We start from the raw sequence: 16,909 nt of genomic DNA on the forward strand, positions 1-16,909 counted from the left end.
CTGGCAAAAGAGATGATGTTTGAGATCCCCATGAGATAAAAGGAAAATCTTCTGCAATATGATTGGCCTTTGCGTCTAGAAAACAGTGTGATTTATAAAGCATTTTGTATGAAGGCAAGTGATGGAAGAATCAGGTGAGACGGTGACGAGGTTTTATGATAGAAATCTATTTTCCTTCTTGGCTTTTAAGATTAAGTCTCAAATTTTTTAACATTTAGTGTCACAGAACCACATAACTACTTTCAGAGAAAACTTAGTAGTTGGCAATGCATGAGGTGAACTGTATTCCCTTTTGAGAATATGCAGCCCTACAGAAGTCATTGGGGTGTCTGCAGGCTGATAGACACAGCGAGGCAAGTCTCTAGAATGAAGTATTAGTTTAAAACCCTACATTTACTGCATCATATACCATAAGATTCATGCATTTGTTCAGCATTTGGAAAAAAAATCACAAATGAGATAATTGTTCTGCAATTATTGATGGAATGGAATACTCAGCAGTAGAGAAACTAATCTAAAATTCAAGTCAGGATAAGGGAAAGTCATTAGCTATGCTGCGTAAAGCAGACATATACAATCAATGTGTGAATGTCACGTTTGTCAGGCCAAAGTGATGGGAAAAGACTTCTACTAACAGGGAGAAAATTGAACACATCTATAACGGTGGAGGATAGTTCATATCCTGTTGTAATTGCAGTGCACTCGAAGCAGAATGAGAATAGCAACGGGGAAAAAAACCCTCTCCTGAGCTTTACAGCAGCACTGCCTGGAATGCGTGACAAAGGTAAAGGCTTGAAAGGTGATGTTGTGAAGAAACCTGAAGCCAAGCTCAGGGAGATGCTGTGAAAAAAAAGCCGAATCGAGCTCTAGGCAGCTAGGAAGAAAGTAACTGTAAAAGAACCCCAGATGGTGCCAGGGAGAACTGATAGTTTTGTTCCTTCTGTCTATTAAAACGTGTCAAGTGTGCAGGGTCAGAGTGCACATGATGATTTGATGGCAAACAGAGACATGGTAAAAAATAAAAAGTCTTTGGAAGTTTGGATATGCATTATTGATAGGTATGTATTGGATCAGATATTTACGTACTGCTGCTCGCTCTTGTGGTATGAGGTGCCACCAAGGACAATCCTTTATGGAGAAAGAAGTTGAAAACAAAAGAGGAAATGGAAATGGTATTACCTCATTAGAAAGCCATGAATCCCAGATGTATTTCACTCTGTCTCGGTTAAAAAGTCCAAAAGCCTCTGAGTGTGCACAGAACAAGGAAAGTTTGAAGGCATTAAATAGTTCTTTCTTGAATTACTGTGGTATGCTAGATGCTATAGTCATGGGCAAGAATCCCATTATGCAGTAATGATAATAACAATAAAAAGCCCCACAATTAAAACTCCAAAGGACTACCACTACATATACAGCAAGAGAAATAAGAGGTACACACTTGACAGCTGAGTATAAAAAAAAAAAACCTAGGACAATAATGCTCAGCAAGATAGCCATTTAGTCTCCAGTTGCATCAGGATGAACAAACTTACTTTATGGTTTGGGTTTTTTTGCTTGCTTAATAGTTTGTGAGGATATAGAGTTGGGGGCAATTTGGTTCAGGGCTACCTTTAAGACTGTGCCATTCTCCGAAATCTCCAGTGCTGCTATGGGTTAATCTAATGCTAAAGGAGCTGAGAAGAGATGCGAGACAGAAGAGCAAGATGCCTGTATTTCTGTGCATGCATTTCTGCAGTTAGTTTGGAAAGACCGCTCACTTGCCTGAAATAGTCTTTCTTTTCACAGGTTACTTCATGCTCCAGAAACATAAGCAGCAGCTTCTGTGTATTAAGGGATTGAAACAGTAAATTTTACAGCACAATTCATCAATGGCGTCAGTCAGATTTAAGAGAGGGAGCATGTTTTTGCAAAGCTGCAAAGATTGCTGTAACTGAGGTCAACAGCAAACTCCTAGTGCTTTTAAAAATTGATTTTACTGAAATCTTATTCCATTTTCCTAGTAATAAAGGCCTCCAAGGATTTAAACTGCTGTAACTGAGAGCAGTGTTTGGCCCTGTTCTCTAAGTAGGTGTGGCGTAGCTCCATTACAACTCCAGCAAATAATGACATCCTTTAAAAATGGAGTACCCTTCCTGATATTTAGTAAGCAACCTTTTGTTTTCTCTTGGAAAAGCTTGGAGGTCATAAGCTTAAACTTCTAAAGCCTCCAAGAAACCTATGTATCTCCTTTGCAAAAGATCTAAAATGAAATAAGAAAACGCATATGACAGGAATATAAATATATTTGCTTATCTGATAAATCTAGTGCAGATTGCTTCATCAAAAAAACTTGGCAAAATCAACGTGGCTTGGTTATTTAATTCTAGACAGAACATTTGATACTGTATAAAATAATAGAAGATGCTGCCTTGATTATTCCAGAACTCACAAGAATCTTTTGCAGTTTTCTTAAGAAAAGCTAAAGGGCAGGTGCCCCAGCATATATCGATCTGAAATATATAGAACAGTAAATTATTTAGAAATTAGTAATGTTATAATTTGCAATTTTAATTAAAAACAAAACAAAACAAAAAACCCCAAACCAAACAACACAACACCCAGGACCCGTACTATAAATGATCTGACCCTATCTTCTGTCTTTGAAAGAATGTTGTCCCCTCTGGGTCACGGATCTCAGGCTTTTGCATTTCTCCGAAGGCGTCTGCATGGGTCTCCATTCTTAAGCAGGGACGGAGGTTACAGTCCTTCCACTCTCTGTGATTTATCTCAGCAGCTCTTACTTCTGTATATGCTGCAGTTCCTTTCCCTTCTGGGCAATGGTAATAAGTCACCCAACTGCCGCCTTAAAGCAAAGTATTATTTAAAACAAAGTCACATCAGAGGAAGCATATCCATAAAACCAGCAGAGTACACTGTTTGCATATATTGTGTTTCAATAAACCTTTCCCCTCCGCAGATCTGGCAAGTCCCCTGAATTTTTTTCACAGACCTTCTGCAGAACATCTCCTGCTTTCGTTTTATGTAAGGCGCTCATTTTCTGTCATTTTTGATGAGCGTCCTCTTTCTCAGGAAATAGTCTTTGATTCTAGCGGGTTTTAGATTTTTAGTTTTGCAGCTTGATATGATGTTAGTGTTAGTTCAGCTTAGAAACTGAATGTGGACTGTTTTCTACTAATTGCCCCCAGCTTTTCCAAGAATTTTTTTATTATGGTCCCTTTTTTGTATGTTTTCTACAGCTGCCTTTCGAGCTAGAACATTGCATTCATTTAGGAAAATCTTGCCACTATTTGTAATAAATTTCTTTCCGTGACCATGTTGTCCAAATTATTTAATTGTCACATCTTTCTGTTCATCCTGGTATTACTTCCCAGTTCCAAAGGTGGTGCAGAAGGCATCTGACTGAAATGAGTGAATACTGGGAGGTTTACTTCTCTCATTAAAGCCTCCAGAAAGATGACTAATTTCAATGTTGATATGCCTTTTCCTAGCGACTTTTCTTTAGTTTGGTAATACAAATGACTAGGAAATAAACAGAGGCTTTTTCCATTTCTGGTACCATAAAAGTAACATACGCATTTTTAACGTTTTCGTGACAGCTCAAAAACATGAGAGAAGCTATTTATGCAAATTCTTAAGCTAACAGTCCCATTAAGTATTGGACTATCTGTATCATGAAAAATAACACTGATGAATAAAGGTGTTTACAATATTGAAAATTTAGTTCAGATAAACCAGGTCTGATGTTGCAGTGGGAAATACCCGTTTTGTTACATCCAAGAAAACAAGAAATCTTTGTAATACATTTTCCTGACATGGATAGCACATTTGAGCACAGAATAGGAAATATTTGCATTTGCAGCCCTACTTGGTGGGCCTTCTGAGTTAGAAAGGTTGAGGAGATGGATCCTTCACCACAGAGCTGCAGCTGGCCACCGGGTTGGGGGGGAAAATATATCGGCAAAATATCCTATTTAATGGATAAGAATTGCTTGACCCAAGGTTGACAGACTGTCCTGCTATGGGTCTTTTATTTCCTCTTGGGCTGGGAGAATATTAATGATGCAGAATTATTTATTGCATGTGTTGTATGATAATTATACCAACAATATTGTGAAGAATAATATTTAGATAATCTTAGCTTAGTCTTTTGCAGAAGCCGCAATTCTTCATTGCCCAAGGTGCCATAGAGGATTAATAAAAAGCTACCTCATCCGTTCTGGCGAAGTGATTAAGTCATTATAGTCAAGAAGAAAACACTGGAAGACTTAAGAGCATGCCCAGGGTCAGCAGGGATGATGGGTCAGGAGGATGGGGATGTTTCACACCCGTGACAGAAGTTGAAGGCATTCAGCGATACAAGTGAGACTGCTGACAAGGTGTTCTGCACCCAAATGTTGCTGAATATGATTGAGGGCAAGTCTGGTTCGGGGAGCTAGGATTAGGGGGTTCCCTCAACTTTTATGGTGTTGCTCTTGCTGTATTTTGATTGGAGGCTCAGTAATTTGGATAAAAGCTGGGAGTATACATTTGCTTCCTTGAAGGAACTTCTGAAAGACCTGTGTACCCTGACAAGGATTTGTTCTGAACTGATGCAGCTCTTAATCATCATATATGATGTTGTTCTCTGTTTCCGAATTAATTAATCTGTCCCTGAAGACTGAAATAAGCAGGTTTTGAAGCAAATGGGAACTCCTCATCTCCATGCAGTCATTAGAGCTGGGAACAAGTCTTTTGAAAAAGGTTACCACCTTTTGAGTTCTGATTTTCTTCTTGGGGGAGGCATTTAATTGCGAAGTACTAATTACATGTACACCATGCAATCAAATATATGTCTTGCCATTCTGAGTAAAGTTGTAAAATTATTTCATACCTTTGTGCTAGATGTGAAGTTGAGGCTTCTAAGATAATGCTACTTTATGACCTTTTACCAATCTTATTCCATCCCCAGATGCTTCCTTGGACTGTGAATAAAACTGACGGTGCCAGTTCTAAGAGGGTAAAGAGGAGAAAACCCTATTTTTGACTACAAGGGAGGAGGCGAGAGGATTTAAGAAAAAACAGCAAATCCACACAAAATATAAAAGAATCAAATTTATATATGGGATCTCAGGCGTTCTGTACTATAGCTAAAAAGTATGCAATACGATACCCAATTAATTGTCAAATGCAAAAAGTTCACTGTGGAAATGAAACTGTTACGGAGTTTTCTTGTATTGTGAATACTGACTCTTCAAATTATTTACATTATGCTATTTAAACTTGTAGTTTACAGTAACTATTTCTGCAGTTAGTTTTTTAGTTAGCAAAAATAGACAAACTATTTTGCTGTTGGTGTGCCAGCTTGGCTCTTCAAAGACAAGGGAATACTTCAAATCCAGCTCAGCCAGATCACAGAAATATGTCTGTGCACTCTCCAAGTGCATTCCCTAAATTGGATCCTGATCTCCAGTATTAGAAGTACTGGGGCATTTATTTTAAAATGTGTCTGCCTATTTATTGTCCAATACTGCCTGACAGTATCTTCCAAAGGGGGGGGGGGGGGGGGGAGGGGGGCGGGGAAGTCAGTCAGTCAGTTGAAATACATGAGAATAAATCATTTCACTTCTTGAGGGTTTTTTTTTTTTTACAACAGATATTTTTTTTGAACATTCGTTGTGATCTGCAAGAAAAAAATAAACTAATCAAACTTGCCATTATGCACCTTGCTGGAGGTCTGCCAGTATCTCCATAATACCGTCTGGTTTGACAGGCTTCATAGATTTCTACTGTAAATGCTCAGTCCAAGCTGAAATTTGGCAAGCTTCTTCATGATACAGTAATACTCCCTCCTGCACATAAATGTTGCTTTTCTCTGAAAACTGGCAGTAATGCCAGTGAAGCTTTTCTTTTATGGCTTCTATAGATTTTTGTTTACAAATAGGTAAATTCAGTCTAAGTGCTTGGCGTGTCACCTTTTTATTGCATACTTAACAAATGATTCAGCCTTTATGGGGAAAATTTGCAGCTAAACTGCATTTGCATTTTGCATGCTTTTCTACTGTATTCCATCTCCATAATAAGTCATGGGTTTTTTCATTATGGAATTGGTGTGCAGTCGCTTCATAATTACAATTGCAGCTATGTTGCTGCTCAAAGCTGAATTTCTTATGCTGTCTAGTTAATCCATTTTTCTGGATTTTCACATAATTATTGTGTAAGTATTGATTAGAAAGAGCTATAGCTTAGCTTTAAATAACTGACTTATTTAAAGTAACTTTTCACACTTCATTTATCATTTGTTTTTATTGCATCCTGTCTTTTATTCCCCCGCATCCTGCATTTTCTCATCTGCTTGTGTTTTCAGGGCAACGTTGTACATTAAGAGACCTTTGGGTTATGTCATAAAATCTCTGCCAAAGAATACTTAAAACAAGTAAATCTACTTACTTGGTGGCTCGTAGGAGGGTTTTTCCTCCTTGGTCACCATTTCCAAGGCTGGCCCACGGTGGACTGCTGCCTTACGATGAATTCAAGCAGCAATGCTTCCAGTTACGATACTTTAAGCTCAACACTTAAACAGTTAGTCTGAAAAGTTATGCTTATTTGGAGGCCTAAATGATCGCTGAACAACTTTGAAAAGCTGCTGCTGGTATGATTTATGTGGAAACGTTGTGTCAGTCCAGGTCTCCGTGAAGGAGGGGGGGATATCAACATCACAAATAAGAACATTCATAAATAAGTACCAGAAATTGAGGGGGAAATGTTCTCACGCCTCCGAACAATCCCATCGAGTCGCAGGCGAGGCATCTACCGATGGGGAGCATTGTTCTGCTGTGCACGTTGCCTCCTCCCCGAATAAATGGGGGATTGTCCGGCCACCTTTCTTTATGAGTAGTGAACCTATCATTAATTCTTTTTATTTGTTTTTAAGGAAAATATTTTATCTTTAAATCTCTAAGATTAGAAGTTTCATGTCATTTAATTAATTAAACAATGCAACTCAAGAGCCGTAAATATTAAAAAGCCTTCTTGGAAGCAGACTGTGGCCCAGTCCATTGGATAAATTGATTGATTACTTCTGTGGCTGTTCCTAATAATCTGTAACATTTTTTCATTAGGCAGAAACTTGTTTTCCTATTTAGTATGCAAACGTGAGATCTGGAGCATTCTGCCCATGTGTTATGATTTCTTTTTTCCATTATGCAATCACAGAATGTGTCACTTGCCTGTTTACAAAAGAAAAATGTAAGAGATAAAATTTGTGTTTAGTAAGGATTTTGATCTTCAATATATTAAAGAAATTAAAGTCCGGGGTTGGCAGAAAATCATAAATCATGGTTATGTGTTTCTCTAGAATGATTTTATGGATGCTAGGGCAAAGATATTACCATGTGCACTCTGGTTATGTAGAAATGCCACTAGAGGCTATTTTCGTTCTTCAAAGGTGCCCTTTAAGCTTACACAAAATTACTCTTAATAGAGTAAACATGCAATTTGCACAAAACTAACACAATGCATTCCAGGTTACGTGTCTCAGAGACAAAAGCATAGTAAAAAATTTGTAATGAATTTTATCTTTCTTTCCTGCTGAGAATTTTTCCCAGACCCTGCAGTTTCCTAAAATGCGTTCCGTATTTCAAATATGTCCAGATATTTCTGCTATTCATTTTTAGCTTGAGAGGTGTCCTTTGTAAAGGTTTGATACTAAAAATTTGAGTTGTATGAACTGTAGTATTTGATATTCTTTTCTTCCTGGATGAGATGAGTTCTCTGGTGCTAAGACATTTATGAATTCAGAATGTGTTTGCTATGAGTAACCTCAAAATATTTGCTTAAAGTAACGTTTCTCCAGTCTGGAGAAGAAATTCTGAGTTCAGCTTTAGTGTTTGGCCATATTATCCGTGTTGCCCCTCGTTATGAAACTCTAACAGCTGTCCACAATTTGACATGAAAATCTGATCTTTCATCTTTTTCTAAGAGGTGCATTTCTCATCCTCACAAGGAGAAAAGAAGGCTGAAAAATACACCTTGAGGCACGGATGGTGAAACTAACCCAAAATATGTGTGTATGCATGTGTGTGCGCGCGTGCACACTGTCATGAGGCAGACTTGGGAGTTCACAATCTGTTGGTTACTGTGTAGATCTTAATTTGTTCCTCCCCTTCCTTCTTCTATCTCCTTTACCTTTTTTTAGCAAAATCTTTACCTGGTAACCACATTGTTATCTTGGAAAAAGTTGCATAGATATTTCTAATATCCACCTTTTGTTTTCTTACCACAAAGCAGCGAAGGTGTTAATGGTGACATTAATACTTTGCGCACAATGACTTGTAACATGTATTATCTTTTCCGTCGTGTTTTCCTACCAGCTCCTTTCTATCATCTTGCCTACCCCATTTTTCTTTTTTCCTTTTTTTTTTTTGTTTTCAGCTTGGATGTGTACCTGTAGAAAATGACATCACGAATTTGTACCCGTAGAAAATTGCATCACAACAGAAGATCGAAGTGGTTCCTCTCAGATGTGGGCTTTGTGGGTGAGTTGTGACAACAATCCCGGACCTACAGGTGTCGGCTTGGGAGCAGCTCAAAAGCAGCTACCGTGCTGAGGTGGTACTGTGCACAACCTGGAGGGATGCTGGTCAGTCCAAGTCTTGGAGCCCATTATAGGGCAGGGTAACGTGGGGAGATGCTCGGGCTGGGCTCAGGCACCGGCTGCCGCCTCCAGTCCCTTGGAGGAGCTCTTTTCCTCCCTGGCAGGCGAAGCTGTGCGGTGCGGTGCGCGGTGTGCGTCCCATGACCGCCAGCCATATGAGAACGTTAGTGCGTGGCCCAGAGGGCCAGGATTGTGTGCGCTGGTGGAAGAGGAGGGCCGTGCCCTGGCCTTTGGCAAAGTGCTATGCCCTACTTGTCAGGAACCGGCTGGAGATTATTTACTTCTCGTGGACTCTAAGGAGTTGCCTCTCCCACCTCCACTCTACGTGTTGCAAAAGCTCCTCCTTTACAAAGCAGTAGCATGGGAAGGGAAATGCTGAACGCTGTAGCTCTTCCCAGGAGGAGAAAAACAAGATTTGGCAGTTGAATGTGGTTGCTTCTCCTTTTTGTCTTTGCCTTCTTCAGCAAATCAGTGTTGTGCAGTAAAACCATGATGGGTGCTCAGCCTCCTGCTCCCAGAGGGGGAGCAAGAGCAGACTCAGGTGCTGCAGCTGGAAGGTGCAGATGTTTTATACACACAATTTGAAGACTGAAAACCAAAAATCCTCTTCGTCAGAAGTATTTTTTCCCACTAACTGAAAACAGAAGTATTTTTTTTTGCCCAAAGATTTTTTTATATTTCTTCACCCTTTTTCTTCCACCTTAAAAAAATATTTACCTGAAGTCATGAAAGAAGGATGTGGCTCCACAGAGACCAAAACTAGTAGTCCTGAGAATTTAGTAGTGTTTGAAATAGCAGACTTGCCTTTGCTGTACAAAAGAACTCAAGAATGACAGCTGTGTACTCTAGAAAAGATTAGGAAAAGGTCTGCAAAAAAACCCCAAACCAAACCAAAACAGTTTTTATTACTAGGGAGAGTAACATTTTGAGGAAATTAGTGTATATTTCTGGACTTCTTGCTGTGGAAAAGCATCTTCATCAAATAAATGAAAAGGTGTAATGAAGTGAGCCTTGAGAAAGACAAAGGAGGACAGGAGATCCCCTTCTCTGGGCCATACACTGTTAACAGTATGGCCAGACCACCCTGCTCTTCTCTCTGCCCCTGGAGGTGCCTGCTCAAGAGCCCCAGGCAGCTCTCTTTCTCCTTTTGGAAATTTGACCAGAGAGGAAATAGGTAGGTAGGTGGTAAATACAAGTATAAGTGAAAGGAAGGGTTGGAGACATGAAACAACAGATGCTATTAGATTTGATGATTCCTTGATATGATTGATTGAATAATCAAACCTGGAAACAGAAAAGAACGCTCATGTCCCAACTGTACTCCCTTGAAACAAGTACCTGACTGAGTCCGACTTCTCACGGCCTTATCTCTCCTTTGGTTTGGTTTACGTACAGTTCCAGCCCCTTTGACGCAGTGTAAACCTGGCGGAGCTAAACCAGATAGTCTGGGGTATGCCAATATTGTGCAGGAGAGACATTGGCACAGGCCCTGGCTACCTCCTCTTCTGCTGCTGAGGGGCAGGAAAGGCGCATCACAGCTGGAGCGAGCTGGCAGTACTGTGTTGCAGCGCTGCCCCACAGGCAGCGTTGCTGTTGATAAACTCGGAGCTTGGATGCTGCAGGCAGCAGTTCTCAGCTGTCCTGCTGATACCGGTGACCCTGAGGACACATAGGGCAATTCTTTTGTATTCATGAAGAGGAAGGTTGTTCGGGCGTTTAACATACTGGTTTGTGAAACATGGGGGTTCGGTTCCTGTGGTATCAAAGATTTTTGATGTTATTTCTGCACTGTAGTTCCACATCTGTTGCCGAAGGCTCCTTTCCTCCCAGCCTGTTGCTTGCTGTCTGTGCGGACAGCACACGCATTCAGAGCAAGACCTCGTACTACGTGGATGCGTAACTTTGGTTTGGAGTAAAATATTTATTTGACCTCAGTATTATTCAAATATTTTCCCATTTCCACAGAACCACGCTGGGTGGCTCTGGAGACCTGAGACGAGTCGCTTGGGAAGAAAGATGTCCGTATTCTGAAGAAATGATCCACAGAAGGGGAAGCCTGGGAAGTGCTGCTCTGCAGTGATTCCCCCTGGGAGCGGTGGAATAGCAGTACTGCGTGCCTGCTGCTCTGCCCTCTGCTCTGACAGGTACTCTGGGGCTGTGATGGGCTGAGAGGACTGGAGGTAAGGTGCACACATGCAGAGAATGCTTCTAAAATACACATTTTACATGGTAACTTCTAGAGGAAGGCTGCACATCCCTACAGAGAGCAGCGTCTGGGAGGAGGCCCCTAGCACCGCCACGGCTCCAGTTAGCTTTAGTGAGGTCAAAGCGAGTCTGTTCTTTGGGGCCGGAGTTGTGGTCCCCCGTGAAGCAGACTGGGCTGGAGTCGCTGTGGGCAGCAAAGGGATGAATGGTATAATCGGCATTTTTCTAGCAAGCCTGCTATGGCTGAAACTCGGAAGGCTTTGCCGCTACTTTGCAGTTGTATTCAGCCTAGGAAAGACCGGTAATCGGACATGGTCGGATTGTGGCTGGCTAAAACAGCCACAGAGTTACGTGACTTATGTCACCCCGTATTGCAGAGACCCTGCCACACGCCGCCCGTGACGGGGCACCTTTGCGGGCGCAGGGGCAGGTTCTGCGCTTTGCCCCTTGCTTTGCACCGCCCGGAATTTGGCACCCGCCCCTCCCCGTGCGACGGGGGTCCGGGTGCGCGGAGGGCCACCTCCGGGCGCGCAAGTCCCGCGGAAAGCCCGCTCGGGAGCGCCCCCCGCCCCGCTCCCGCGGGCAGGCAGGTGGGCGGGGCGGCGCTAGGGCCCGGGGCGGCGCGGCGGCGGCGGCGGGGCCGGGCGGGGGCGGCCCCTCCCGGGCGCAGCGCGAAGGCGGGCGCGGGCGGGCGGGCGCGGGGCATGGTCCCGGTCCCGGTCCCGGCGGCGCAGCGCGGAGCGGAGCGGGCGCGGAGCGGTGGCATGCGGCGCGGAGACATGCGGCTCTGCTTGCGCGCTGCCCCGCCGACATGGACCGCCGCCGCCTGCCGCCGCCGCTGCTGCTGCTCTGCGCTGCCCTCGGCGCCGCCGGGAGTCTGAGCGCCCGCCCCGGCAACGAAGGTGAGCCGCGGCCCGGCCGGGTCCCGCCGGGGACGGGTGGGCGGGGGACCCGCTTCGCGCTCTCCCTTCTTTTCCCCCCTTTCCTATTTATTTTTCCTTTTTTTTTTCCCCTTTTATCCCCCCCCTTCCCCGCATTAAGGTGGTCCCGGGTGGCAGCGGCTCCTCGCCCCGGGACCGTAGGGCTCGCTCTGGCAGCGCGGCCGCGGCCCCGCTCACCGCCGCGCAGGGGCGGCCGCCGCCCGGTGCGGTGCCGGGGCGCGGGCGGGCGGGCAGGAGGGCAGCCGCCCCGCCCGCCCCCGCGGAAAGTTGGCGAGGGAAGGGCAGCCTGTGCCGGCCCCCGGCGCTCCGCCGGCGGGGCTGTGCGGGGGGCGGCGGCGGGGCGATGCGATGCGATGCGATGCGCCGGGGAGAGCCGCAGCGCCCGGGGGCGAGGTGGGGCGCAAGGGGGGCGGCGGGGAGGGGACAGGGCGGGGGACGCTGCGGGCCGGGGGCGGCCGCCGTCCCCCGGCGCGGGGGGACCGCGGCCGCTCCAGCCCCCCGGCAGGTGCCCTGCGTCCCCGCAGCTGGCCGGCCAGGGCGAGCCGCCTCCTCGTTTCTAGCCTCAGATCGCCGGGTGATCGCTGACAGCGGTCGGAGGCAGATTCGTCTGTTAATTAATAAAATTAAGCTATAAAGGCTAAGGGGTAGCCCCCGACTCCCTCACCCTGGTGATAACTGAGCTGCGAGCCCTTTTACACGTGCGGGGCTGGTGGTTTCGTTAGGCATCCTCTGTTTCAAAACTTTTAATTAATACAAAAAAGAAGCTTGCTCCCCTCTAAACCCTCTGTTTGGTTCTGTAGCGGTTTCATATCGGGTTTTTTAATGCGTTAAAATGGTGTGTGTGTATGCGAACGTGCGTAAATTTTCGGAAACAAAGCGTGAGTGGTTTGTTCTCTTTTGCTATGGTAATTTTTAAGATGACATTTGATGAAAACGCATGTTAGATTTCAGAGAAAAATAATGACTGCTAGGCACTGTTTGAAAAAGTAGTTGAAATACTTTTTAAAAGAGATAAGATTGCTCTTTTCCTATAGAAAAAAAAAAGAAATGCAGCTTTTGCTCCCTTGCACAGTGGATGCAGTCGGCATGACCAGGATGTCCAGTGTAATCGTCTTTAGGGATAAAATCTAGAGGCCAAAGGTTGTGAAGAACTTCTAGCTGCAAACCACCATGTAAAACTTGCACCTGCTTGAGCTGTAGCGTTTGTGTAGAGAAGCAGATACCAAAGCTATTAGAGCAATCATTTCTCCTGTACAAATAATGCTGATGTACTTATTGGTATTCTGGGGGCTTGCGGGATAAGACAGTGAGATAATGACTTCAAATGATTTCTGGAAGGAAAAGGAAATATAATATAAAACAAAGAAGGAAAGATTCAAACTTTACAAATCCTGGGTAATCTTAAATCAGTTGGCTTTGTTGCTGGGAAGGCAGCTATGGTACCACCATACCAGAAGAGCAATATATCATCTGTTTGTATGTTTTATGTAAATTTGTTTTGCATGCACAGTGCTTTATAGGTTCTTTAAAAGAACACACTTTTAATCGTTGGTCACGTTTAAGCCTCCAGGTATTTTGTAAATATTGTCATCTTTCACAAATGATTTTCAGAAATGAAAACCAGAGTGTTAGTAGTGGTTACTCTTGTCTTCTTATTAAAAGCTTCTTGGGAATGTATGTAGTTCTGTCAGTCAGCGGAGCAGCTCTGCCTCCATGGCAGTAGTAGACAGACACAGTCTGTAAACTGAGACAAATTATGCAAAACAGATATTAGAGCATTCCAGTTTGCAAAATCCCACTTTTTGTTTCTTTGTTTGAAATCACTGGTACTGAGAATTGAGAAAGGAGGAAAAAAATTGGTATCATACAGAACGCGCATTAATCAAACTTGCCCGAGTCAGCTTTCAGCAGATACTGCTTCTATTCTCTGTTTTCAGCTTCAAGAGCTTGTATGATTTGGGCAATATTTTCAAAATGGCTAGTGAAAACACCAGTATAAAGCAGCTACCAGACAGTAACCCATGTTTTCATGCTTACTTTTTCAAGTATGTATTTTGCTATTCTTTTCAAAAAAAGGAGCATTGACTGTTTCTTTTGAAAATGAGATCAACTTCAAAGGACCCCCCCCCCCCCCCCCCCCCGCCTTGGGAAAGCTTAGTAATTCTTTTATTTATTTACAGTATATTTAGGCTGATCATATGAGTTTAGAAATCTGAATTATTATAATTTGCTGACACACTAAATTGTTTGGCAATCAAGCGTTAGCATGCAGCTTTAAATCATGCCAGAAGATTAGGTTTTCTTCTTTTAAATTATCTTTTTCTCACCACTTCACTTATTTACCTACTGTTGTTGCCATAAATTTCCCCCCAAAACTAGATATAGATGTTTCCGCATTTCTGTGGGGTATTTAGAAAAGTTCTCTTTTTCCACCAGTGAGAAGGAAAAAGCTATACTTTGAACAGAGATTGTTAATATAGGCATATAAATAAAAATGTATACATTTTTTTCTTGCACTTTATATTAAAGCTACTGTTGAAATTCTTCTCTTGGATTGTTTCAACAAAGGATAGAACTAATTTTTGGTGCCTGTATATAGCTTTGTCAAACTTCTGGGGGACACGAATGTTGCAGTAGGCACATTATAAGAGTACGTTCAGAGCTCCCAGTGATGTTTCCTAAATTTATTTGACTTGAAAGAATTATTCTATTTTTTAAGTACAGATTCAGTTAACATTTACGATTAATACTAAAGCTGATGACTGAGTTAGTACTAATACTGCAGTGGAAGCGGATGGGATGAAAGAGGGGCTGAAAGTGAGTTGTTGGCTTACTTCACTTTGTAGTGTTAAATGCAGTCCTTTTTTTTTTTAATTGGAGTGCTTGAATTTTTGTTAATTTGCTTCATCCCAGAGAAGTTCTATTTAGAGTTTTTTCTTGATGAAATGTAAAATTTTCCACCGAGTTTATTTTTAAACTATCTGCGGTGCTCATCGCAAAGCTGCCTGCATTTTACCTGTGTGATCACAGAAGCTCAAGAAGGTTCTCTAAAGTTCAGATTTATCTATGTGCAGTGGTAAGGTGTGTGCTGTTTTCTGCGAGGCAGGAAAACGTCAGGAAGATTTAACGTCTAACTTTTCCAGTTTGAAGTCGCAAACCGAACCCCGTAGGTGCATAGAAACCACAGGTTCTGCTCTTCATTCTATTCGATATTTTCCACTTAGGGAGGATTGTGGGCTTTTTCTTAGAAGGATGTAATTTCTTTCTGAATAATTCCTATGGTATCAAGAAATCGAATGAGCTCTATCATTCTGTAATTTAATAATTTTTCCTCAGTCTCTTCTGTAACTATATTGCCTGCCTGAGGGTACCAGCAACCTTAATTTCACTGTTTTATAACCCACAACAGTTAACACTTGACCTAGGTCATTAACAGGATTATCAGCAAATTTGTTTAAGCTTTTACTGACAACCTGAATTGCTTCAATAATATTTTGACTGTGCAGACAGGAAACTTCTTGCAACCTCTCAATCTAGCATAAAATTAATTTCTTGCGAACACAGCTACCAAAAGATCAATACGGTAAATCTGCTTACAGTACTTGGTTTCAAATAGTGTCTGTTTTGGTTTACGGCAAGAAGGTTCCAATCAGCCTCTATTTTCAGCCTGTATTGGATTTGGAGATGCGGTTTCATCTTTTATTCATTGATTACCATCTCAGAACTTTGTGTAACTGTGCAATTAAATGCACCATTTTGTCTGGGCTGGTCTCTGTTAACACTTAAAGTCGCTAAAGATGACTTACTGTGCCTTTGTAGTAATGACAGCTCTTGGCATGGTTTTGAAAAATGCGGTGTTTGCACGTGGAGCAAAATGCCTGCCCAACTTTCGCATGTAATTTTGGGGAAGGCTGGCAATGCTGGGAACTTTTCAGTAGAATCTGAAGGGCTTGCACGGGGAAATGCTTTTTACAAATCTCGCCTCACTCTGTCAGGTATCGTTAGGTCCAGATAAGTCTTCATGTATCGTGACACAATTCCTGCTGGTGCCTCTAGCTTGCTCTTAAGTGTTTATCTGCAAAAGAAGTTAAAAGTAGGTTTAGGAATCTTAATGTGATACCTTTTAAAATTTAATTTCGGACAGCTCAAAGTCATGGGGGTCTAGAGGGCTGTTTTTCATACAGCTGTATCTTATTCAAAGCTTCTGTGCTTAATCCTAAGCTGTGCGATTAGACAAATAATGAACATGTTTTAAAATTCACACCATGATGTTTTTAAAATCCTGTGCAACAGGAGAAGTTAGTTGGGTAAATTCCTCATTTTCTGTCAACATTTTTGATAGCAGGGTCTAGCACATGGAATAGTTTATTTTCTTTTCTGTTTGTCACTGAAGTTTGTCTTGACTTACTGCTGATTTCAAAACGGTGTGTTAAAAAGAAAAATCACTACGTTGTGTATAGCAAACTTGAAGCAGATGTTTGAAGTACAAAGATGTCCAAATTTGACACAGCGATTAATTCTTATTGCAGTTAATTTGGATACAACGTATTTGCTACCCATTGAAGCAGTCAGGGCATAGAAATGGGTTAGAACTCTTCTGTACTCTCAGCCTCAGGGAATTAGGCTTCAGAGACACTACCAGAAGGGAAAGCATTAAACAGATAATAGGCACACTAAGTTTAACAGTTGTTTACATGAAATCTTTGCAAATCAGGAGTGCGTTCTGATTGAACTGAAATTTCATTCCCACCTGGGAAGATACACAAATTGGTTTTAATTTTTTTTTATTATCTGCCAGAGTTAAGTAAACTGCTATTAGTATACTTACTTTTGATTCTGTTTGAGAACTTGCAAGTTTTCCTCTAGGAGTGTATGTAATGGCTCTTGTTCTTGTAATCCCCATTTGATGAAAGTTTAGAAATACGGATGCAGGTGTTCATTTTCTTGTTTTCAGAGCTCTGGATTTTATCACCAGCGAGGGTCACTACAGAGCTGTTACCGAATGCAACAGTACCATTTGTAGATTTTTATACAGAGCCTGAGTTAGTTCCATAGGGTACCTGTAATTCATGTAGGTACTGCCGCTTTGTAGCTGCTATTTGATTTTTCTTAAAAAAAAAAAAAAAAAAAA

The 16,909-nt window shown here is 42.4% G+C and overlaps 1 protein-coding gene across 4 annotated transcripts in view; it reads left to right on the top strand.

Annotated features, from left to right (window-relative positions):
* Window positions 1-11,499: 11,499 nt before the first annotated feature.
* EPHA3 (EPH receptor A3) overlaps window positions 11,500-16,909 on the top strand; it is a 235,603-nt gene continuing 230,193 nt past the window's right edge. For all 4 annotated transcript variants that reach the window (XM_075515385.1, XM_075515413.1, XM_075515393.1 and 1 more), the window contains exon 1: window positions 11,500-11,739. In XM_075515385.1, the coding sequence (XP_075371500.1) occupies window positions 11,649-11,739 (91 nt within the window). In that variant the 5' untranslated portion in view covers window positions 11,500-11,648. The remainder of the gene's footprint in view (window positions 11,740-16,909) is intronic.

This window comes from Mycteria americana, chromosome 1 (genome assembly GCF_035582795.1).
Source record: "Mycteria americana isolate JAX WOST 10 ecotype Jacksonville Zoo and Gardens chromosome 1, USCA_MyAme_1.0, whole genome shotgun sequence".
Lineage (NCBI taxonomy): Eukaryota > Metazoa > Chordata > Aves > Ciconiiformes > Ciconiidae > Mycteria > Mycteria americana.